The sequence below is a fragment of the Heptranchias perlo genome, chromosome 9 (genome assembly GCF_035084215.1).
Source record: "Heptranchias perlo isolate sHepPer1 chromosome 9, sHepPer1.hap1, whole genome shotgun sequence".
NCBI classification, from domain to species: Eukaryota; Metazoa; Chordata; class Chondrichthyes; order Hexanchiformes; family Hexanchidae; genus Heptranchias; species Heptranchias perlo.
In genome coordinates, this window is record NC_090333.1 from 15,175,648 (window position 1) to 15,200,539 (window position 24,892).

General features: G+C 43.4%; 2 protein-coding genes across 12 annotated transcripts in view; one reads left to right on the plus strand and one right to left on the minus strand.

Moving 5' to 3' along the window:
• LOC137325142 (kynurenine--oxoglutarate transaminase 3-like) overlaps positions 1 to 24,892 on the minus strand; it is an 88,977-nt gene that overhangs the window by 45,901 nt on the left and 18,184 nt on the right. For 5 of the 11 annotated variants that reach the window (XR_010963825.1, XR_010963824.1, XM_067989893.1 and 2 more), the window contains 2 exons: positions 7,006 to 7,094; positions 4,687 to 4,745 (listed from right to left, as the gene is read on the minus strand). Coding sequence is in view for 9 of the 11 variants with exons in the window: in XM_067989893.1 (XP_067845994.1) it covers positions 4,687 to 4,745; positions 7,006 to 7,094 (148 nt within the window). In the remaining 2 variants the exon portion in view is untranslated. Of the gene's footprint in view, positions 1 to 4,686; positions 4,746 to 7,005; positions 7,095 to 10,827; positions 10,941 to 24,892 lie in introns of those variants that run through there. The other 6 variants (XM_067989897.1, XM_067989896.1, XM_067989898.1 and 3 more) reach the window with 3 other exon arrangements.
• The window catches only part of LOC137325141 (volume-regulated anion channel subunit LRRC8B-like), a 97,988-nt gene that overhangs the window by 10,633 nt on the left and 62,463 nt on the right, over positions 1 to 24,892 (plus strand). The window lies entirely within an intron of this gene.

Consider the following 24,892-nt stretch of genomic DNA (forward strand, 5'->3'; position numbering starts at 1 on the left):
CCAAGACAGATCCCTGCGGGACTCCACTAGTCACATCCTGCCAATGTGAGTACCTTCCCATTATCCCTACTCTCTGTCGCCTTTCGCTCAGCCAACTTCGTAACCAAGTCCATACTTTTTCCTTGATTCCATGGGCTTCTAATCAGAGTTTACTTCCAATATTCTAATTACACATGTCATACATGCAGCACATGGCTTCCAAAACTTTAGTTAAGTGATAATATTTCACAGAAGATAAAAATCTTTTCGTAATAAATCAAACTTTAAAAAAATCTGAATTGCCATCATAAAGACAAGAGAATTTAAGCTGCAATTGCAATGACCATAATATAATCCAGAAATGTCAATGTCCATTGCCTCCTCTGTATCCATTTCAAAGTGACAAACCATAGTCCATTTGAAAAAGCTGAGGGAAGGCAAAGAAAATTGGGTGAAATTGTACTGGGCTAATATTGCACAGTATGATTCCATTCTCAAAAGTATATTAAAATGGCAGTGGGGCTGCACAAAACATTGGACTTGCAGAACATACCACACAGAGCCATAGGCAAGTTCATGCTAGTGGCTCTCTAACTTGGCCAAGCTATCAGATTGATCCATACAGCAGAGACAACGTGATTCCCCACAGATACTCGAGAAAACTACGGGCAGTCACCCTGGGCTGTCCTCCTGCACCTCCTAGTGGCCAGTTAAAGAACAGCATACTTACCCTCTGCACCAGGGAACGATGATTTTTATTCGGAGACTTGAAATGAGGTGGAAAATATTAAAAATGGTTTGGAAATAATGAGTAATTTTTGTGTTTTAAGATCTGAACTTTGTAATATAATTAAAAAGTATCATTCTTATAACTGTGGCTGCTGCTCACTCACTATTTCAATTTGAAATAAAACCCATTTATTACCTGATAACTGGATTATATTTCAAATTGAGAAATAGTGAATAAGCAGCAGCCACGGTTATAAGAATCAACATATTTTAATTCTATTGTTAAGTCCGCCATTTAACTGTTCAAAGTACCCTATCCAGTTACCGGATGTAAATTTGATCAGGAATACCATAAAACACGTATGTTGCTGAATGGACCTGGACAGCATCCAGGCTTGGGCTGATAAGTGGCAGGCAATGCATCTCCAACAAGAGAGAGTCTGACCACCTCCCTTTGACATTCAACGGCATTACCATCGCCAAATCCCCCACAGTCAACATCCTGGGGGTCACCACTGACCAGAAACTTAACTGGACCAGCCACATAACTACTGTGGCTACGAGAGCAGGTCAGAGGCTGGGTATTCTGCGGCGAGTGACTCACCTCCTGACTCCCCAAAGCATTTCCACCATCTACAAGGCACAAGTCAGAAGTGTGACGGAATACTCTCCACTTGCCTGGATGAGCGCAGCTCCAACAACACTCAAGAAGTGGAAGCAACATGCTATAGACGGAGCTAAGCGATTCCACAACCAACGGATCAGATCAAAGCTCTGCAGTCCTGCCACATCCAGTCATGAATGGTGGTGGACAATTAAACAACGAACAGGAGGAGGAGGCTCTGTAAACATCCCCATCCTCAAAGATGGCAGAGTCCAGCACGTGAGTGCAAAAGACAAGGCTGAAGCGTTTGCAACCATCTTCAGCCAGAAGTGCCAAGTGGATGATTCATCTCAGCCTCCTCCCGATATCCCCACCATCACAGAAGCCAGTCTTCTGCCAATTCGATTCACTCCACGTGATATCAAGAAACGGCTGAGTGCACTGGATACAGCAAAAGCTATGGGCCCAGACAACATCCCGGCTGTAGTGCTGAAGACTTGTGCTCCAGAACTAGCCGCGCCTCTAGCCAAACTGTTCCAGTACAGCAACAACACTGGCATCTACCCGACAATCTGGAAAATTGCCCAGGCATGTCCTGTCCACAAAAAGCAGGACAAATCCAATCCGGCCAATTACCGCCCCATCAGTCTACTCTCAATCATCAGCAAAGTGATGGAAGGTGTCGTCGACAGTGCTATCAAGCGGCACTTACTCACCAATAACCTGCTCAACGATGCTCAGTTTGGGTTCCGCCAGGACCACTCGGCTCCAGACCTCATTACAGCCTTGGTCCAAACATGGACAAAAGAGCTGAATTCCAGAGGTGAGGTGAGAGTGACTGCCCTTGACATCAAGGCAGCATTTGACAGAGTGTGGCACCAAGGAGCCCTAGTCAAATTGAAGTCAATGGGAATCAGGTGGAAAACTCGCCAGTGGCTGGAGTCATACCTAGCACAAAGGAAGATGGTAGTGGTTGTTGGAGGCCAATCGTCTCAGCCCCAGGACATTGCTGCAGGAGTTCCTCAGGGTAGTGTCCTAAGCCCAACCATCTTCAGCTGCTTCATCAATGACCTTCCCTCTATAAATAAGGTCAGAAATGAGGATGTTCGCTGATGATTGCACAGTGTTCAGTTCCATTCACAACCCCTCAGATAAAGAAGCAGTCCGAACCCGCATGCAGCAAGACCTGGACAACATCCAGGCTTGGGCTGATAAGTGGCAAGTAACATTCGCGCCAGACAAGTGCCAGGCAATGACCATCTCCAACAAGAGAGAGTCTAACAACCTCCTCTTCACATTCAACGGCATTACTGTCACCGAATCCCCCACCATTAACATCCTGGGGGTCACCATTGACCAGAAACTTAACTGGACCAGCCATATAAATACTGTGGTTACAAGAGCAGGTCAGAGGCTGGATATTCTGCGGCGAGTGACTCACCTCCTGACTCCCCAAAGCCTTCCCACCATCTACAAGGCACAGGTCAGGAGTGTGATGGAATACTCTGCACTTGCCTGGATGAGTGCAGCTCCAATAACACTCAAGAAGCTCGACACCATCCAGGACAAAGCAGCCCACTTGAATGGCACCCCATCCACCACCCGAAACATTCACTCCCTTCACCACCGGCGCACAGTGGCTGCAGTGTGTACCATCCACAGGATGCTCTGCAGCAATTCACCAAGGCTTCTTCGACAGCACCTCCCAAACCCGCGACCTCTACCACCTAGAAGTATTACAGCAGCAGGCTCATGTGAACAACACCACCTGCACGTTCCCCTCCAAGTCACACACTATCCCGACTTGGAAATATATCGCCGTTCATTCATCATCGCTGGGTCAAAATTCTGGAACTCCCTTCCTAACAGCACGGTGGGAGAACCTTCACCACACGGACTGCAGCGGTTCAAGAAGGCGGCTCACCACCACCTTCTCAAGGGCAATTAGGGATGGGCAATAAATGCTGGCCTTTTCAGCGACGCCCACATCCCATGAACAAATATAAAAAAAACCATCCAGGACAAAGCAGCACACTTGATTGGCACCCCATCCAGCACCTTAAACACTCACTCCTTCCACCACCGGCGCACCGTGGCTGCAGTGTGTACCATCGACAAGATGCATTGCAGCAACTCGCCAAGGCTTCTTCGACAGCACCTACCAAACCCGTGACCTCTACCACCTAGAAGGACAAGGGCAGCAGGCACATGGGAACAACACCACCTGCACGTTCCCTTCCAAGTTACACACCAAATATATCACCGTTCCTTCATCGTCGCTGGGTCAAAATCCTGGAACTCCCTACCTAACAGCACTGTGGGAGAACCTTCACCACACGGACTGCAGCGGTTCAAAGCAGCGGCTCACCACCATTTTCTCAATTAGGGATGGGCAATAAATGCTGGCCTTGCCAGCGATGCCCACATCCCATGAATGAATAAAAAATCCTGGGATTTCAAAAAGGTTCTGACTGTAAACAATCAAGCCCTTCCCCTCAAGATTCATTCATTCCAGTAATAAGGATCTTTACAAAAACAAGATTCTATATGAACGTCCTGCTAGAGTGGCCCAGTGGTGACTTCAGAAAGTACAGCAATTACCTGGTGCCACCATGTAAACAGGGTCCACTATAACTTGCCAGGATCTAATATCCTCAATGTTCTTACCAGTAGGAAGAGAATGGGGAGGAAGGGACGAATTCTGACTTCCTTTCTTTGTAGTTTTTTTTTTATTCGTTCATGGGATGTGAGCATCGCTGGCGAGGCCGGCATTTATTGCCCATCCCTAATTGCCCTCGAGAAGGTGGTGGTGAGCCGCCTTCTTGAACCGCTGCAGTCCGTGTGGTGACGGTTCTCCCACAGTGCTGTTAGGAAGGGAGTTCCAGGATTTTGACCCAGCGACGATGAAGGAACGGCGATATATTTCCAAGTCGGGATGGTGTGTGACTTGGAGGGGAACGTGCAGGTGGTGTTGTTCCCATGTGTCTGCTGCTCTTGTCCTTCTAGGTGGTAGACATGGAGTAAGTTGAGGCGAATAGCTTAGATGCATTTAAGGGGGAAGCTAGATAAGTACACGAGAGTGAAAGGGATATCCTGATAGGGTTAGATGAAATAGGGTGGGAGGAGTCGCGTGTGGCGCATAAACACCGGCACAGACCAGTTGGGCCAAATGACCTGTTTTTGTGACGTCCATTCCACGTAAACACTGATCCAACTAGACTACAATCCAACCAGCACTTACAAGAATCCTGAAACTTGTAAAGTCTGCCTTCACTCAGCTATGAGCCTGATGAAGGTGACACTTGCCAACAGTGAAAATCTTAAAAATAAAATGTAACTTTGTACCTGCAGAGAGTTTTGGTGCTACTACTTACCATACATTCTTATCCAGGCCTTCAATTCTTTTTGCATTTTTGTGTCTGCATAAAGTCATCTACAAGTTGAAAGAAGCAAATTATTTCATTCATTTTTACATAATGCACGGGTCTTTATAAAATAACATTACGCTCAATCAACGAACACACAAGAAAAGATCCCAACATGTGCATTTTAAAAGGGTGCAGGCACTTTTGGTTTACAAGGCAACATTTCCTCCAAGTGAAAAGAGCAAGCACTCAGAGTATCAAATATAGCAATGCTGCTTTTAAGGCTGATCACTAATTTTAATAACCCCCTCCCCTGCCACCGTGCATGCACAAATACAAATTGTCTTTAAATGCAGGTGATTTCATTTCAAATCCTTTGCTGTCCTACCAACAGGCATAAAGAACCTTAGATTAACTAGTTTAGTGAAATGGTTCAATCCCTATCAATGGCCTGATAGATCTTTTGCAAGTTGTCCATAGGCTTCTCTCTTCTTCCTTCTCTGGTAATCTTCTTCCACCAAAATCCAGCGAATATCTTACATATTTTTTGTTTACTGTTTTACTGTAAATTCTTTGTACTTCTATTTCACCTAACCGTCAAATTTCTAAACTAAGGGCAGTCAGAGCTTATAAAGCTGAAACACTGGAAAAAAGAAGACAAAGAACTGCAAGTTTTGTCTGCTCACTGATATTCCCACTGTAACTAAGCATATCATGCAAGTCATTTTGAACTGTAGCCCACTGATGTGACATGCTTTGTTTCCAACTATTTGCTTGTACCCTCTCATGCCCCTGACTCATTTCTCCACTCTGTCTTATTTCCTCTTCTCTCATTCCCTTTATCCCCTTCCATCATTCTGTCTCTCACACTCCTGCCCTCATTCCCTTTTTTGTCTTTCACTCCCTCCTCAATTCCCTCTTTAATTCTCTTTCTATTTCTTGAGCTTAAGTTTATGGAGGGTGAAAGATGGGAAGCTGGCCAGGAGAGCATTGCAATAGTTGGAGTCCCAGGGTAAAAATGTGTTGTAGAAAATGCAATTAATCCAGTTAAATTTGTCTATTCCAATTCCTTACTCCTGCACTTTCCTTTGTCAAATTAGTACAACTGGATAGTTCTGTCACGGTTTTGAAAATATACAATGTTAGGTCGACAGTTCTGTCAAGATTTTGAAAATGTACAATGTTTGCTGATTGCACATTTTCAAAACCTTGACAGAACTATGTTAGCCACCAAGATAAGGGAAAACAAAAGCCATCATTTATTCATGGTATAACATTCAGTACTGTCTGCTGACACTATTGTAACAATATCAGTTTTGTACATTACTATTGAGAAACCAAGGTGAAGGATCAAGGCAAGAGGAGTGGAGGTTGCCAGCACTGAGAATGTATGATTTATAGGAAGTGGATGAACGTATCGCCAGTAAAAAAGCAGATAGGGTTGGATGGTGACCATTGATATGAAGAAAGAACAGGGTGGCAGAGATTTGTGGAATCTTGGAGTTAACAGAATCAGTGAATGAAGGATCAATTGCAGCATAGAGCGAGCGATTGCAATCTTGACATCGCCGGTTTCCACCGGTGCAGTATAAAAACGTGGATTTATATACCATCTTTAACATTCTCAGGACATCCCAAAGTGCTTCCCAACCAATGAATTACTTTTGCAGTCACATGTCATGTAGTTAACCGCAGCAGCCCATTTGTGCACAGCAAGATCCAGCAAATGAAATAATGCTCTGGGATCTTTCATATCCACTTAAAGAGACTGACAGGGCCTGGGTTTAACATCTCATTCAAAAGACAAGATCTTTTGTAATCCAGCATTCTCTTAGTACTGCACTTGGGTATGAGCCTGGGTTACATACTCAAATCCTGCAGTTGGGTTTGAACTCGCAATCTTCTGGCTCAAGGAGAATGAGTGCTACCACTGAGCCAAGGGTTTTTGGTGTAACCATGGGACCTTGAACACCAAACTCAATAGATAGAAAGAGTCTTGGTTTACCATCTTATCGCAACACACGGCACCTCATACAACGCAGCACTGTGCTAAAGTGTCAGCCTAGATTCCATGCTCAAGTCTTAGAATGGGTTTGAAAGTCATCATCCACTGACTCAAAAGGCAAGAGTGCTACTACTGGGCCAAAGTGACACTGCAATCCCAGATATGATTCCTGGAATGGTGCGAGATCCCCTGGTGGAGTAATAGGTTTGTCATTTCATAAAGAAATAAATTGCACCGAGCTTGTAGAATACTTGCAATAAGTTGAAGGTCTCTTTAAATTCTGCAATGGTACAACAGTTGTCTAAAACCAAAAGATGGCATACCGTTGAGGTGGAAAACTTTGGGGCGCTTGAATGACGAAGTAGATTCTGTGTGGTTTTGATACGTTTCAGCAAACAAGAAAGATGCATGCCTGCAACACAGAATGCAAAAAAAAACAACGCAACAGTGATTACACTTCAAAAAGGTAATTTGTTGGCTGTAAAGCGCTTTGAGAAGCCATGAGGATGTGAGGGGAGGCTATATTAATGCAAATTCATACTTTCTTTCCTTTTCAATGCAAACACCAAAAGTTCCATAAATATTCTGCAGTCTGACTTTGCTCAAAGCGCTGCAAAACATGTAATTCTGAGAGTGCATTTCCAATTTGGTCCTTGTATGTTGGAAAGCTCAGCTGAAAATGGAAAAAAAGTCATTTTCAAAATCCAGAACTAAATTATAATTCATGAAATATCACAAGTATCCCAGGCTACTGTGTGAGGCAAAGGAGGAGATTGCGGGGGCTCTAACACATATATTCAGAACCTCTCTGGCCACAGGGGATGTGCCAGAGGACTGGAGAACCACTAATGTAGTACCATTATTCAAGAAGGGGAGTAGGGAAAAACCGGGGAACTACAGGCCAGTGAGCCTAACATCAGTGGTAGGAAAATTATTGGAAAAAATTCTGAAGGACAAAATTAGTCTCCACTTGGAGAAGCAAGGATTAATCAGGGATAGTCAACATGGCTTTGTCAAGGGAAGATCATGTCTGACTAATTTGATTGAATTTTTTGAGGGGGTGACTAGGCGTGTGGATGAGGGTAACGCAGTGGATGTGGTATACATGGATTTCAGTAAGGCCTTCGATAAAGTCCCGCACAGGAGACTGGTCAAGAAGGTACGAGCCCATGGAATCCAGGGTGCCTTGGCACTTTGGATACAAAACTGGCTTAGTGGCAGAAGGCAGAGGGTGATGGTCGAAGGTTGTTTTTGTGACTGGAAGCCTGTGGCCAGTGGGGTACCACAGGGATCTGTGCTGGGGCCCTTGCTGTTTGTGGTCTACATTAACGACTTGGATATGAATGTAAAAGGTATGATCAGTAAGTTCGCTGATGATACAAAAATTGGTAGGGTGGTAAATAGCAAGGAGGATAGCCTCAGTCTGCAGGACGATATAGATGGGTTGGTCAGATGGGCAGAACAGTGGCAAATGGAATTTAACCCGGAAAAGTGCGAGGTGATGCACTTTGGAGGGACTAACAAGGCAAGGGAATACACAATGAATGGGAAGACCCTAGGCAAGACAGAGGGTCAGAGGGATCTTGGTGTGCAAGTTCACAGATCCCTGAAGGCGGCGGAACAGGTAGATAAGGTGGTAAAGAAGGCATATGGGATACTTGCCTTTATTAGCCGAGGCATAGAATATAAGAGCAAGGAGGTTATGATGGAGCTGTATAAAACACTGGTTAGGCCACAGCTGGAGTACTGTGTGCAGTTCTGGTCGCCGCACTACAGGAAGGATGTGATCGCTTTGGAGAGGGTGCAGAGGAGATTCACCAGGATGTTACCAGGGCTGGAGCGCTTCAGCTATGAAGAGAGACTGGGAAGATTGGGTTTGTTTTCCTTGGAGCAGAGGAGGCTGAGGGGGGACATGATTGAGGTGTACAAAATTATGAGGGGCATAGATAGGATGGATACTAAGGAGCTTTTTCCCTTCGTTGAGAGTTCTATAACAAGGGGGCATAGATTCAAGGTAAAAGGCGGAAGGTTTAGAGGGGATTTGAGAAAGAACTTTTTCACCCAGAGGGTGGTTGGAACTCACTGCCTGAGAGGGTTGTGGAGGCAGGAACCCTCACAACATTCAAGAAGCATTTGGATGAGCACTTGAAATGCCATAGCATACAAGGCTACGGACCAAATGCTGGAATATGGGATTAGATTAGACTGGGCTTGATGGCCGGCGCGGACACGATGGGCCGAAGGGCCTCTATCCGTGCTGTATAACTCTATGACTCTATGACTTGAAAAGCATACAAGCGCAATGCTTCTATTCTAACTAGCACATACAACATGGCAAGAGACTATTCTGAGAAGGGTTACACCTGAAACCCTTGGCTCAGTGGTAGCACTCATTCTCCTTGAGCCAGAAGATTGTGAGTTCAAACCCAACTGCAGGGCTTGAGTATGTAACCCAGGCTCATACCCAGTATTAAGGGGATGCTGGATTATAAAATATCTTGTTTTTTGAATGAGATGTTAAACAGACTGACAGGGCCTAGGTTTAAGTGGATATAAAACATCCCAGAGCATTATTTGAACAAGAACAGGGGAATTCTCCCATTGTCCTAGCCAGCATTTATCCTTCAACCAACACCAAAAAAGAGCAGATTAGGTATTTATTATTGCAATGCTGCTTGTGGGACCTTGCTGTGTGCAAAAGCTGCTCCATTTGTCTCTATACTGTGACTGCACTTCAAAAAGTAATTCATTGGCTGTAAAGCACTTAGGGATGTCCGGTGGACGTGAAAGGTGCTATATAAATTCAAGTTCTTCTTCTTCAAAACCTCAACTTGTCTTTTCTCTTTATGGACTGATCGTTTATCTCATTCTAGCATTTGTTTTAACATTTCCAGCATTTACAGTTTTTTTTTATTGCTGAAGAAGAATGCATTGATAAAGGATATGCCGGAGATGTGAATATGGATTTTCAAATGGTGTTTGATAAGGTGCCACATATGAACCTTGTTGATTAAATTAAAACACGTGGCATTAGGACAACAACTACTGACATTTATATAATGTCGTTAATGTAGTAAAACGTCCCAAGGCACATCATAGGATAAAAATTGACACAGCGCCAAAGAACGAGACATTAGGATAGGTGACTAAAAGCTTAGGAACATAGGAACAGGAGTAGGCCATTTAGCCCCTCAAGCCTGTTTGGCCATTCAATGAGATCATGGCTGATCTGTGACCTAACTCCATGTACTTGCCTTAGCCCCATATCCCTTAAAAATCTATCAATCTCAGATTTAAAATTAACAATTGAGCCAGCATCAACTGCCGTTTGCGGAAGAGAGTTCCAAACCTCTACCACCCTTTACGTGTAGAAATATTTCCTAACTTCACTCCTGAAAGTCCTGGCTCTAATTTTTAGACTCTGCCCCCTAATCCTAGACTCCCCAACCAGCGGAAATAGTTTCTCTCTGTCTACCCTATCAATTCCCCTTAATATCTTGAAAACTAACTTGATCGAAGAGGTAGGTTTATAGGAAGAGAGAGAGTTGGAGAAGTTCACAAAGGGAATTCAAGAGCTTAAAGACTAGACGGCTGAAGGCACGGCCGCCAATAGAGGGGCCGTATGGCCTACTCCAGCTCCTATTTCTTACGTTCTTAAACGCAGAGTTCAAAATGATAAAGGGTTTTAATAAGTTAAAATCGGGGGGGAAAAAAACTATTTCCCCTGGTTGTTACATCAGTAACTCGTGGACATAAATTTAATATCATCAGCAAAAGAACAAAGGGAGAGGTTAGTAGAATTTTTCTATGCAGAGTTGCTAGGATAAATAAATGCCCTCCCAAAAACAATGGTGGAAGCACAATTCAGAATAGATTACAGATGCGAGGTGGATAAATATTTGAAAAAGCAATATTTAAAAAAGGTTCTCGAGAAAGGCTGGGGAATGGGACGAAGTGGGTGGCACTCACAGAGCGGAGGCACAGACACGACCTGAATTACACCTTCTGTGGTGTGAAATTCTAAATTCTATCAGTTTAGCCGTTTGAGAAATGCTTCAGCTTATGGGTCACTTCAAACCTGTATGCCCCGGGCTGGCTGTCCAAGTGCGGGTTGGGTCACTTGTCCAAAGTTCAGAGTTTCCTACCTTGTGATGATAATTCTGGACTAAATTCCAATGGATATCTGGACGGCTGGTGACAGACGAGAGAATCATTCACCGAGGAGGACAAAGCTCAGATTAGCACTGAGGGGTAGTCCCTGCACAGGGAGAAATAGACAACGGGAAGTGGCTGGACTTTTATTACCAGCTGACACGTGCAAACTACGTACCGGCACATTGTAACTGACTGTGACTTCTGTAACAGTGCTGTCAGCATCAGTCATCAGCGTCAAGAGAGAAACCGATAGCCTCAATGACATAGAAAGTGGGTCAGGGCCAGTCAGTACACGGGGACTGGGTGTCCGGCTCAGGGCTTCACTTACCCCGTTGCGGGTTTATTTAAAGTACATTACCCACTCACATCAGGGGCCGTTCGAGTTATAACTGACCAGGCTTCTCCCGCATTGACCCCTTCACCCTCGCCCTCTCCGTGTCTCTCTGGGACAAGCCATCGTTAACTATCCCTGCAGCCACTCAGCAGTCAGACCACAGCCCTCCTGCCCACTTCTCCACCAGCAACTTTAAAGTCTAACTTTGCTTTTGGATGGGGATTGGGAGAACTCGACCCTGGGTGAAGCGCAATCTCTCTATCCCTCACTCTCTATCCCTCACTCTCACTCTCACTGATTCACTCTCTCTATCCCTCACTCTCACTGATTCACTCTCTCTATCCCTCACTCTCACTGATTCACTCTATCCCTCACTCTCACTTTCACTGATTCACTCTCTCTATCCCTCACTCTCACTTTCACTGATTCACTCTCTCTATCCCTCACTCTCACTTTCACTGATTCACTCTCTCTATCCCTCACTCTCACTTTCACTGATTCACTCTCTCTATCCCTCACTCTCACTGATTCACTCTCTCTATCCCTCACTCTCACTGATTCACTCTCTCTATCCCTCACTCTCACTTTTACTGATTCACTCTCTCTATCCCTCACTTTCACTGATTCAATCTCTCTATCCCTCACTTTCACTGATTCACTCTCTCTATCCCTCACTCTCACTTTTACTGATTCCCTCACTTTTACTGATTCACTCTCTCTATCCCTCACTTTTACTGATTCACTCTCTCTATCCCTCACTTTCACTGATTCACTCTCTCTATCCCTCACTCTCACTTTCACTGATTCACTCTCTCTATCCCTCACTCTCACTTTTACTGATTCACTCTCTCTATCCCTCACTTTCACTGATTCAATCTCTCTATCCCTCACTTTCACTGATTCACTCTCTCTATCCCTCACTCTCACTTTTACTGATTCACTCTCTCTATCCCTCACTTTTACTGATTCACTCTCTCTATCCCTCACTTTCACTGATTCACTCTCTCTATCCCCCACTCTCACTTTTACTGATTCACTCTCTCTATCCCTCACTTTCACTGATTCACTCTCTCTATCCCTCACTTTCACTGATTCAATCTCTCTATCCCTCACTTTCACTGATTCAATCTCTCTATCCCTCACTTTCACTGATTCACTCTCTCTATCCCTCACTTTCACTGATTCACTCTCTCTATCCCTCACTCTCACTGATTCACCCTCTCTATCCCTCACTCTCACTTTCACTGATTCACTCTCTCTATCCCTCACTCTCACTTTCACTGATTCACTCTCTCTATCCCTCACTCTCACTGATTCACTCTCTCTATCCCTCACTCTCACTTTCACTGATTCACTCTCTCTATCCCTCTCTCACTTTCACTGATTCACTCTCTCTATCCCTCACTCTCACTTTCACTGATTCACTCTCTCTATCCCTCACTCTCACTTTCACTGATTCACTCTCTCTATCCCTCACTTTCACTGATTCACTCTCTCTATCCCTCACTTTCACTGATTCACTCTCTCTATCCCTCACTTTCACTGATTCACTCTCTCTATCCCTCACTTTCACTGATTCACTCTCTCTATCCCTCACTCTCACTTTCACTGATTCATTCACTTCCTCTCTCCCTCAGTAAGTCACTTATTCTCACATTTATTCACTCTCACTCAATCTCACATTCACTCAATCTCCCACTCTCATTCAGTTACTCACCCCCTTGATCCAGAGGAAGAGGGAATTGCCCCCTGATCCCACAATGAAAGATGATTTTTTAAAATTCATTCATGGGATGTGGGCATCACTGGCGAGGCCAGCATTTATTGCCCATCCCTAAATGCCCTTGAGAAGGTGGTGGTGAGCCGCCTTCTTGAACCACTGCAGTCCGTGTGGTGAAGGTTCTCCCACAGTGCTGTTAGGAAGGGAGTTCCAGGATTTTGACCCAGCGACGATGAAGGAATAGCGATATATTTCCAAGTCGGGATGGTGTGTGACTTGGAGGGGAATGTGCAAACCAACCTTAGGGTGCAAGAGGATAAGAACATAAGAAATAGAAACAGGAGTTGGCCCTACAGCCCCTCGAGCCTGCTCCACCATTCAATAAGATCATGACTGATCTTCCACCTTAACCCCACTTTCCTGCTCGATCCCCATATCCCTTGATTCCCTTAAGGCAATTCCCTCCTCCCTTGGGTAAAGGGGGGGGGGGGGAGAGTGACGGAATGAGGGAGTGAGCTTCACCCAGAGTCAAGTTCTCCCAACCCCCACCCAAAAGCAAAGTTAAACTTTAAAGGTGCTGGTGCAGGAATGGGAAGGAGTGCTGTGGTCTGACAGCTGAGTGGCTGCAGGGATGGTTGGCGATGACTTATCCCAGAGAGACACGGAGAGGTAAGTGAAACACTACCAAACACTTCCAAATATCCATCAATCTCAGTCTTGAACATATTCAACGACTGAGCATCCACAACCCTCTGGGGTAGAGAATTCCAAAAGATTCACAACCCTCTGAGTGAAGAAATATTTCTTCATTTCAGTCCTAAATGTCCAACCCCTTATCCTGAAACTATGATCCTGAGTTCTAGACTCTCCGGCCTGAGGAAACAAGCTTTCAGCATCTATCCTGTCAAGCCTGTTAAGAATTTTAGACATTTCAATGAGACCATCTCTCATTCTTCTAAACTTCGGAGAATATAGGCCCATTCTACACAATCTCTCCTCATAGGACAACCCTCTCATCCCAGGAATCAATCTAATGAACCTTTGTTGCACCCCCTCTAAGGTGAGTTTATCTTTCCTTTGGTAAGGAGACCAAAACTGTACACAGTACTCCAGGTGTGGTCTCACCAGAGCCCTACATAATTGCAGCAAGACCTCCTTGCTCTTATACTCCAACCTCCTTGCAATGAAGGCTAACATACCATTTGCCTTCCTAATTGCTTGCTGTACCTGCTTGTGAACTTTATGTGATTCATGTACAAGGACACCCAAATCCCTGTGACCACCAACATGTCTTAGTCTCTCACCTTTTAAAAAATATTCTGCTTTTCTATTCTTCCTACCAAAGTGGATAATTCCACATTTCCCCACATTTTACTCCATCTGCCACCTTCTTGTCCACTCACTTAACCTGCCTATATCCCTTTGCAGACTCTTTGCGTTCTCCTTACAGTTTACTTTCCCACCTAGCTTTGTATCGTCAGCAAACTTGGATACATTACACTCGGTCCACTCATCTAAGTTATTGATATAGATCGTAAACAGCTGAGGCCCAAGCACTGATCCTTGCAGCACCCCACGAGTTACAACCTGCCAACCCAAAAATGACCCGTTTATTCCTACTCTGTTTCCTGTCCATTAACTAATCCTCAATCCATGCTAATATATTACCCCCAATCCCATGAGCCCTAATCTTGTGTAACCTTATTGAATGCCTTTTGAAAATCTAAATATAATACATCCACTCGTTCCCCCTTATCTACCCTGCTAGTTACACCCTTAAAAAGCTCTAGCAGATTTGTCAAACACGATTTCCCTTTCATAAAACCGAGTTGACTCTGCCTAATCATATTACGGTTTTCTAAATGCCCTGTTACTACGTCCTTAATAATAGATTCTAGCATTTTCCCTACTATTGATGTCAGGCTAACTGGCCTATAGTTCCCTCTTTCTTGAATAGCAGGGTTACATTTGCTACCTTCCAATCCATAGGGACCATTCTAGAATTTAGGGAATTCTGGAAGACCAAAACCAATGCATCCACTATCTCTGCAGCCAGCTCTTTTAGACCCCTAGGGTGTAGGCAGTCAGATCCAGGGAATTTGTTGGCTTTTAGTCCCATTAATTTCTCCTGTACTTTTTCTTTACTAATCTTAATTACTTTAAGTTCCTCCCTCTCATTAGACCATTGGTTCCTCACTATTTCCGGTATTTTTTTGTGTTGTCTACTGTGAAGACAGACACAAAATATTTGTTTAATGTCTCTGCCATTTCCTTATTCCCCATTATAATTTCTCCTGTCTCTACCTCTAAGGGACCCATGTTCACTATCACTAATCTCTTCCTTTTTACATACTTGTAAAAGCTCTTACAATCTGTTTTTATATTTCTTGCTAGTTTACTTTCACATTCAATTTCCTCCCTCTTTATTGTACTGCTTTTTATTTTCTCTCTCTCTCTCTGTCCTGAGTCTCTCACCAACTTGATGCCACTCCCTCTTTGCCCATTCGTTCTACGAGACCCCAGAGACAAACCCCTACACTCAGTAGCAGCACGGTATCAGCAGCCTTAAAGTGAAGGTCTGTCCCTGGAATCAGGGCCTAAAGTTCAGTCAGGACCCGAAGACCAGGGCTCCCACCCATGACAAGCTCCCACTAATTTCTGCTGCTGAGACCAGTGCCCGTGGTTCTCTTTTGTTTACCAGAGGAAAATAGCTTGTGTTTTTAACAATATTTAATACAATAAGAGAATGAACCGGCAGAAAAACTAAATAACCCTCCTGATTGCTCGGTGCTTTATTGCACGTCAGCATGTCCCATGGGTGTAGGTGTCCTTTCACTGGATGCTCTTGGGGCCCCAGACTGGCCTAGGGCTTATACGGCTCTAACTCCACCCCTGACTAAAGTACTTCATTGGCTGTAAGCGCTTTGGGACGTCCTGATAATGTGAAAGGTACTACAGAAATGCATGCTTTTGCTTTTCTTTCTTTAGTCACTGTTATAATGTAGGGAAACGCAGCAGCCAATTTGCACAGTGAGATCCTACAAACAGCAATGAGATACATGATCTATTTTAGTGCTGTTGGTTGAGGGATCAATGTTGGTCAGGACACTGGGAGAACTCCCCTGCTCTTCCTCAAAGTGCCATGCTTACAGTGCCATGTTTATATTGCCTGAAAGGTCAGGCGTGGCCTTGGTTTAACATCTCATCCGAAAGAAGGCACCTCCAACAGTGCAGCACTCCCTCAGTATTGCACTGGGGTGTCAGCCTGGATTATGTGCAAGTCTCTGGAGTCGGACTTGAACCCACAACCTGCTGACACTTGTCTTTTCACTGTTCTTTGTTCCTGTCCAAAAATATTACATCAGTTATATGCGCGCTTTATTGTGGATTTAGAAGAGCTTGGCTCAGTTAATAACATTCTCGCATCTGGGGTTGGATTATTTGGTTTTTTTGCTTTTAAAACTTTATGTTTAAAGAAAAACAACAAGCTATTTTGTGGAATCCTATGTCAGTGAAATACCTCAAAAGATCTTCACACAGTGAATGGGATGTAAACACAGCAGCCATTCTGTGTCAGCGACATCCACAAACAGCAATGAAATAAACAAACAGTTAATCTGTTCTTTTTTATGGTAATAATTGTGGGAGGAATGTTGGCCAGGACACACTGAGAACTTCATTCAACAATGCAGCACTGGAGCAGCAATCCAGAATAAGGCCTAGAAAACCGGCCAGGGCAAAATCCCAGCAGTTATGACGGGACTCCCCTCCCCCCCCCTCCGCCTTGCAAGAAAGTGGAGGATCTTAACTCCAGCTGCTCACTGTGGGGGCCACATAAAAAATAATGGGCAAAAATAACTCCACCTTGATCTTCGGAGGGTCCAGAATCTGACTCCAGCCCGGATCCGCAGATGGACTCCACTTCCATCTGATAATACCAGGCGAAGCTACACCAGGTCTCGACTGAGGACCTAGGAGCTTGAACACCTGACAGGGAGTCCCTGCCCCCGGCCCCACCCCCATTACATCAATGGCCTTGTGGGGACAGGCAGAGGCTCTGCCCCTACTCCCGAGAAGGTAATCCCAGAATCCCCTACACAGGGTCGCACCTGGCATATCTTACGACAGGAGTCTGCCAGAAATGTCGCGAATGTTCAGGGCCTATGAGTTCAAATATTGGTGCAGGATTTGAAACCATAACCTTCTGACCTATAGAGGGGAATGTAAGTAACAGCCAATTTTACACATGGAAAAAAATCCTCCAAATAGCAAAGAGGGGATTTGGAACCCAGTGTACCATTAGGGGATCTAAAAATAATTTCTAACAGCATTCTATGGTTTTTAATAATCCATCACTCTCCGTTTTAAGGTCACCTCCTTGGACCTAATATCAGTTAGAACTTAGGAACAGGAGTAGGCCATTCAGTCCTTCTAGAAGATTCATTTAGCCAATCCCAAAACAGTTGGCATGGGTGTTTATCTGTAAAGTATCTAACAAATTATAAGGGGTCAAAAATGGGATTTAAACAAATGCAACATATGCTACGATGCTTAGACAACTCAAGTTCAATCCACGGTCATCCTTTAAACCAAACAATATACTGGAACTGTGGTCTCATGCCTGAAATATTTACATTTTCAAACCCAAATAAGGTGGTACATTAATTACAACCAGTGTTTTAAGAAGAGTCACAGCAACTTACAACTGTTGTAATATTACAGCAACTTGCAACGATTTCCATTAACTGCTTCATACCTCACACCCAAAACTCATTCTACACTTCAGTACCGATGTGAAGAGACACACTCTGTAGAGCTACATGTCTGTCAGTAAGCCTCAGCTCACACTGCTCCCTATGTGAAATCACTACATCCACGCTCTTGTAGCCACTTATTTTTAATAAACTCTTTACTGACCAAATTTCAGCTTTTTAGGTGAGGAGAATTGTTCTTTACATAGAGGAATGCTGGACATGGATTACCCTGGCGAGTTCCATAATAGCTTTTAAAAAGTAAGTGGAAAAAAGAACAGGGGAATGAGACTAGGTGGACAGCTTGTTTCAGAGACCTGGAGCTGGTGCAACATGCTGAACATTCTGTACTGTAAAATTCTATGATTCATGGTCACTAGTTCAAAGCAGGTGGTTTGTCAGGAAGATTGTTTATTTTCAGGATTCTTTGGCCATTTTTTCCCCCAATACTTAGGCTTTTAAAATAATTCCCAATCATTTTTCACTGATTTTCACCCAAGGAAAGAAGACTTGCCAACAAGAAGACCTCTGCTCAGCAAATTTCACAATGAATGCTTAATGTGACCGTACTACGTTCCTATGTGAGCTATTTTTACATAGGCAGGGTTAATGTCTGTAAAATAATAATGTATGCAAGGATTTCATACGAGCGTTTAAAAGTATCTGTACATGAATTTCATTGTAACCTGATAATTTTTAGCACCAGGAAAAGGTCTTTAGGCTTTTGACATGATCACACTAACGTGAGTGATATGTCGTAGGCAATCCATGATGCTTGGACTTTAAAAGTGTCTCGGCAGTTCACTGGAACTCCTGGGAACATTATAAACTTATTTTTCAATCTTCTTAACATTAAGAGAACGTCCGGGACCTTCCTGCTTGCTCTCCCTTAGCAATTAAAAATTAGCCCCTCAGGGAGCATGAAAACACATGCATGTACACAGAGCAACTTTGTCAATAAGTTCAGTGCAAAGTGCAGCTGGCAGTATTACTTGGGTCTTCTGACGAGGCATCACAATCCACAGATACTGAACTGAGGCTGCTAACTATAGCATAACTGCAGTTTAAGAGAACAAGTTGGCAAAAGCAGTTCTTGCTGAGTCTTTTTTAGGGAACCCTGAACTTGTTTGCAAGATGCAACATGGCATTTTCTTCTCCTCCCTTTCCCCTTGCTCCCCTTCCCATGTTTTCTTTTGTTGAAAATTTCCCAGGAAATCAATAACAAAAATCAGATTAAAAAAAAACTTCGTAAATCAATTAATTTCTAACCTGCATGCTCAGCTGACAGTAGTGATGGTACTAGCAGTCTGAAAAATTGATCTGGGCCAAGGCATAGTGCCAGCTTGACAAACAGCAACAGGTGCAAAAGATATATTGGAATTGAGAGCTAAAATAAACAAAAGTCCCAGTACAGCTCCTCAAAGAAAACTTAACTTGGTATCACCGATTCCCTTCACTCAGAATCCTTACTTGGTTCCAAATTGCTCTAGCCAAGCATATCTTGTGAAATTGTTTTATGGGCAGTTGCTTATCAAGTATTAAAAACTCAAATCTTGATCAACACGCAATGCTAATGAGACCAAGTTTCTTAAAGCTGAACAGTCCTAGAACAGAACCACAAGGTACTACTTTGCTTAGATGGATGATTAGTGAGACTGAGCACTCAAAAGCAACCTCCTATCGTGGGAGGACATTTAAGGAACGAGGATCTGTCAAGATGATATTTTATTGTTCAGCAAAAATCACTAACAAGATAAGTTGCTAACAGAGTGAGGACTTTCAACTGGGAATTTGGTGAATGTGGGAATACACTGGTAAGCAGTAAGAGTGATTAATTTTTATCAAACTGAAAATTAACTTAGATTAAACTTAGTTTACTAACTTTAAAAACCTGCAAGTCAGTGCTGCAAGTCAGTGGCAGTTAACAGTAACAGACAATCAGCTGTAAGTAGGTTCCTGGCTAGGTGTTAACTATTATGGCTGGAAGTTGACTAACCAATTGTAATTAGAGTGTGTTAAAAAGCTATATAATACCGGATCTTTGCAAAAGCGCAGAGTTTGAACTTCTAATGGAGTGAATTGCTAACAGAGTGAGGACTTTCGACTGGGAATTTGGTGAGTGTGGGAATTTGTCTGAGGGGGAAGGAGCTGCTAAGTGATTTAAACCAAGGGACTATAAAATAACCTGTCAACTTTTAAGACTTAAATAAAAAATACATACTTTTTTTTTTAAAAAGGACTAAGTAATTACTAATTAATTATTTTGAAATCAAGCTAAATCCATTTACTAAATATAATCTAGATCTCAAGTGATTCCATTAGTCCTACAAATAAACTACTGATTAAATAAAAACTAGAGGTAGCAGTACAGGCTGTGTGTCAGGATTGTAATACATGGGAGTTTGTGGACAGCAAGACTTTGCTGGATTGCCACATCTGCAGTAAATATCTCTGGCTTGAGACACTCTGGCTCAGAGCCTTTGAGCTGGAGTGTGAGATAGATACACTCCAACACATAACTGAGCGGGAGATAGAGAAGGAGGTCTCGCAGATACTGGTCCTATCCAACAGCTATGAGGTACTTGGTACATGAGGATGAAGGCTGCAGAGAGGATGCCCAGAATGCTAACCATGGCACTGTGGCACATGAGGCAGTCCAAGAGGAGGGGGAGGAGGAGGAGGATCAGACTAGAAAGGTTGTAGTCATAGGGAATTCCATAATCAGGCGAATAGATAGCGTCCTTTGCAGTCATGACTGAGTCCAGAAGGGTGTGTTGCAAGGGTAAAGGACAGATCAGAGCAATTGGAGAGGAACTTGGAAAGGGAGGGGGAGGATTCAGTTGTCGTGGTCCGTATCGGCACCAATGACATAAGGAAGAACAAGGAGGAGGTCCTGCTAAGGGACTATCAAAAGTTAGGAACTAAATTTAAAAAGCAGGACCTCTGAGGTGGTAATCTCAGGTTTACTACCTGAGCCATCTGCTAACTGGCATAGAGATAGGCAGATCAGGAAGGTGAATACATGGGTAAAGAGTGGTGTGGGAAGGAGGGGTTCTATTTCCTGGGACAATGGCAGCAATACTGGGCCAGGAAGGAGCTGTACCGCTGGGACAGACTCCACCTGAACCAGAATGGGACCAGAGTCCTTGCGGAAAGAATAAATAGGGCGGTGCATAAAGCTTTAAACTAGCAAGATGGGGGAGGGATCCGATAGCAATAATAAAAGCTGAAAGATAAAAGAGATAGGAGATGAGAGTGAAGGTCAGACCAGAGTAAGGAATGAAGATCACAAATGGTCAATAACAATTACAGTTATAAAACATTAGTATAAAAGGACTATTTAAAAAATAAAGTAAAAGGAACAACTATTAAAGATGAGTTAAACTGCCTATACAGCATCCAAAATAAGTTTGATTAGTTTATCAATTATATATATTTTCATTCACCAGAAAAGGGAATAGTGCCAGAGGACTAGCAACAGCTAATGTGATTCCTATATTTAAAAAGGGAGATAGAACCAGTCCAGGGAACTATAGACCAATTAGCTTAACGTCAGTGGTAGGAAAGATAGTGGAATCTTTACTCAAAGATGTAATAGAAAAACATCTAGAAAATTTAAATATAATAAAGAATAGTCAGCACGGATTTCAGAAGGGAAGGTCATGCTTGACCAACCTTATTGAATTCTTTGAAGAAATAACAGAAAGGGTAGACAAGGGTAATGTAGTAGATATAATATATTTGGATATTCAAAAGGCTACATAGTAGACTGATGACTAGGGTCAGAGTATGCGGAGTCAGGGACAGGTAGCAGAATGGATAGCAAGCTGGCTACATAACAGAAAACAGAGTAGGGCTTAAAGGTAGTTACTCAGACTGACAAAAAGGTGGGAAGTGGTGTTCCACTAGGATCGGTGCTGGGACCACTGTTGTTCACCATTTACATGAACAATTTGGACTCTGGAATCGGAAGTACAATTTCAAAATTTGCGGACGACACCAGATTGGGGGGTGTAGTTAATAGAGAAGGACTGCGATAAAGTACAGGAAGACATTAATAAACTTTCAGAATGGGTGTGTAATTGGCAAAAGAATTTCAATATAGATAAGTGTGAGGTATTACATTTTGGTAGGAAGAATAAAGGGGTCACATACTGCCTGGATAATAAGAATCTAAATGGTAGAGGAGCAGAGGGATCTGGGGGTACAGATACACAAATCGCTAAAAGTAGTGACACAGTTTAATAAGGCCATTTTAAAAAAAAGTAAACCAAGCATTAGGGTTCATTTCTGGAGGGATAGAATTAAAAAGCAGAGAAGTTATGCTAAACTTGTATAGAACTTGGTTAGACCACACTTGGAGTCCTGTGAACAATTCTGGTCTCCATATTATAAAAAGGGATATAGAGGCAATGGAGAAGGTGCAAAAAAGATTTGCTAGGATGATACCAGAACTGAGAGGTTATACCTATCAGGAATGATTGAGCAGGCTGAGATAGAGAAAACTGAGCGGTGACCTGATTGAGGTCATTAAGATAATGAAAGGGTTTGATAGGGTAGATGTAGAGACGAAGTTTCCGCTTGCGGGGGAGACCAGAACTAGGGGCCATAAATATAAGATAGTCACTAATATATCCATTAGGAAATTCAGGAGAAACTTCCTTACCCAGAGAGTGGTTGGAATGTGGAACTCTCTACCACAAGGAGTAGTTGAGGCGACTAGCATAGATGCATTTAAGGGGAAGCTAGATAAACACATGAGGGAGAAAGAAATAGAAGGATATGCTGATAGGGTTAGAAGAAGTAGGTTGGGAGGAGGCTCTTGTAAAGCATAAACATAAAGCGTAAAAGTTCTAAATTGGGGAAAGGCCAATTTTACTAAGCTGAGAAGTGATTCAGCAAAAGTGGACGGAAACAGCTACTTGAAGGTAAATCAGTGTCAAAACAGTGGGAGAGATTCAAGGGGTTCAGAGTAAACATGTTCCCACAAAAGAAAAGGGTGGGACTGCCAAATCTAGAGCCCCCTGGATGACAAGGAGCATAAGGCAAAAAAGGGAAGCTTATGTCAGGCACCAAGAGCTCAATACTGCAGAAAGTCTAGAGGAGTATAGAAAGTGCAGGGTTGGAATTAAAAAGGAAATTAGGAAATCAGAGAGGGCATGAAAAAATACTGGCAAGTAAAATTAAGGAAAACCCAAAAATGTTTTATAAATACATAAAGATCAAGAGGAAAACTAAGGAAAGAGTGGGGCCTATTAGGTTCTTTTTTGGTCTCTATGTGTGGAGGCGGAAGATGTGGGTATGGTTCTTAAAGAATACTTTGCATCAGTCTTCACAAAAGAGGGGGATGATGCAGAGATTGTAGTTGAGGAGGAGGAGAAGACTGCAGAGTGTGAAATATTGCATGGGATAAACATAGAGAGAGAGGAAGTATTAAGGGGATTAGCATCTTTAAAAGTAGATAAATCGCCAGGCCCAGATGGAATGTATCCCAGGCTGTTAAGAGAAGCAAGGGAGGAAATAGCGGAGGCTCTGACCATCATTTTCCAATCCTCCCTGGCTACAGGCATGGTGCCGTAAGATTGTAGGACTGCTAATGTTGTACCGTTGTTTAAAAAGGGAGAAGGAGATAGACCGAGTAATTACAGACCAGTCAGCCTAACCTCGGTGGTGGGCAAATTATTGGAATCAATTCTGAGGGACAGCATAAATCATTATTTAAAAAGGCACGCGTTAATCAAGGACAGTCAGCATGGATTTGTTAAGGGAAGGTCATGTCTGACTAACTTGATTGAATTGTTTCAGCAGGTAACAAGGAGGGTTGATGAGGGTAATGCATTTGATGTGGTGTACATGGATTTTAGAAAGGCTTTTGACAAGGTCCCACATGGCAGACTGGTCAAAAAAGTAAAAGCCCATGGGATTCAAGGGAAAGTGGCTAGTTGAATCCAAAATTGGCTCAGTGGCAGGAAGCAAAGGGTAATGGTTGACGGTTGTTTTTGCGACTGGAAGGCTGTTTCCAGTGGGGTCCCACATGGTTCAGTACTAGGTCCCTTGCTTTTTATGGTATATATTAATGATTTGGACTTGAATGTGGGGGGTTTGATCAAGAAGTTTGCAGATGATACAAAAATTGGCCTTGTGGTTGATAGTGAGGAGGAAAGCTGTAGAATGCAGGAAGACATCAACGGACTGGTCAGGTGGGCAGAAAAGTGGCAAATGGAATTCAATCCAGAGAAGTGTGAGGTAATTTGGGGAGGGCAAACAAGGCAAGGGAGTACACAATAAGTGGGAGGATACTGAGAGGTGTAGAGGAAGTGAGGGACCTTGGAGTGCATGTCCACAGATCCCTGAAGATAGCGGGACAGATAGATAGAGTGATTTAAAAAGGCATACGGGATACTTTCCTTTATTAGCCGAGGCATAGGTTATAAGAGCAGGGAGGTTATGCTAGACTGTATAAAACATTGGTTGGGCCACAGCTAGAGTACTGCGTACAGTTCTGATCAACACATTACAGGAATGATGTGATTGCACTAGAGAGGGTACAGAGGAGATTTTCAAGGATGTCGCCAGGACTGGAGAATTTTAGCTATGAGAAAATATTGGATAGGCTGGGGTTGTTTTCTTTGGAACAAAGGAGGCTGAGGGGAGATTTAATTGAGGCATATAAAATTATGACGGGACCAGATAGAGTGGATAGGGAGGACCTATTTCCCATAAGCAGAGTGGTCAGTGAGCAGGGGGCATGGATTTAAAGTAATTGGTCGAATTAGTGGGGAGCTGAGGAGAAATATTTTCGCCCAGAGGGTGGTGGGGGTCTGGAACTCACTGCCTGAAAGGGTGGTAGAGGCAGAAACCCTCAACTCATTTAAAAAGTACTTGGATGAGCACCTGAAGTGCTGTAACCTACAGGGCTACAGACCAAGTGCTGGAAAGTGGGATTAAGCTGGATAGCACTTTTTTGGCTGGCACGGACACGATGGGCTGAATGGCCTGCTTCTGTACCGTAAATTTCTATGATACACTGGCATGGACCTAATGGGCCAAATGGCCTGCTTCTGTGCTGTATATTCTATGTAATTCCATAATATTACTGTTGAGTGTAACAAAACATTTGATGCAGTGGTGATGGGAAGCCTCCAGGGTACCATGTCTGTGCCACGTTATCTTATCTCAGCTGGGGGAGTGAAAGGCAGTACAAGTGGCCTCAGTACTCCTGGATCAAGAAGAAAATCAGTTAGTTCTCC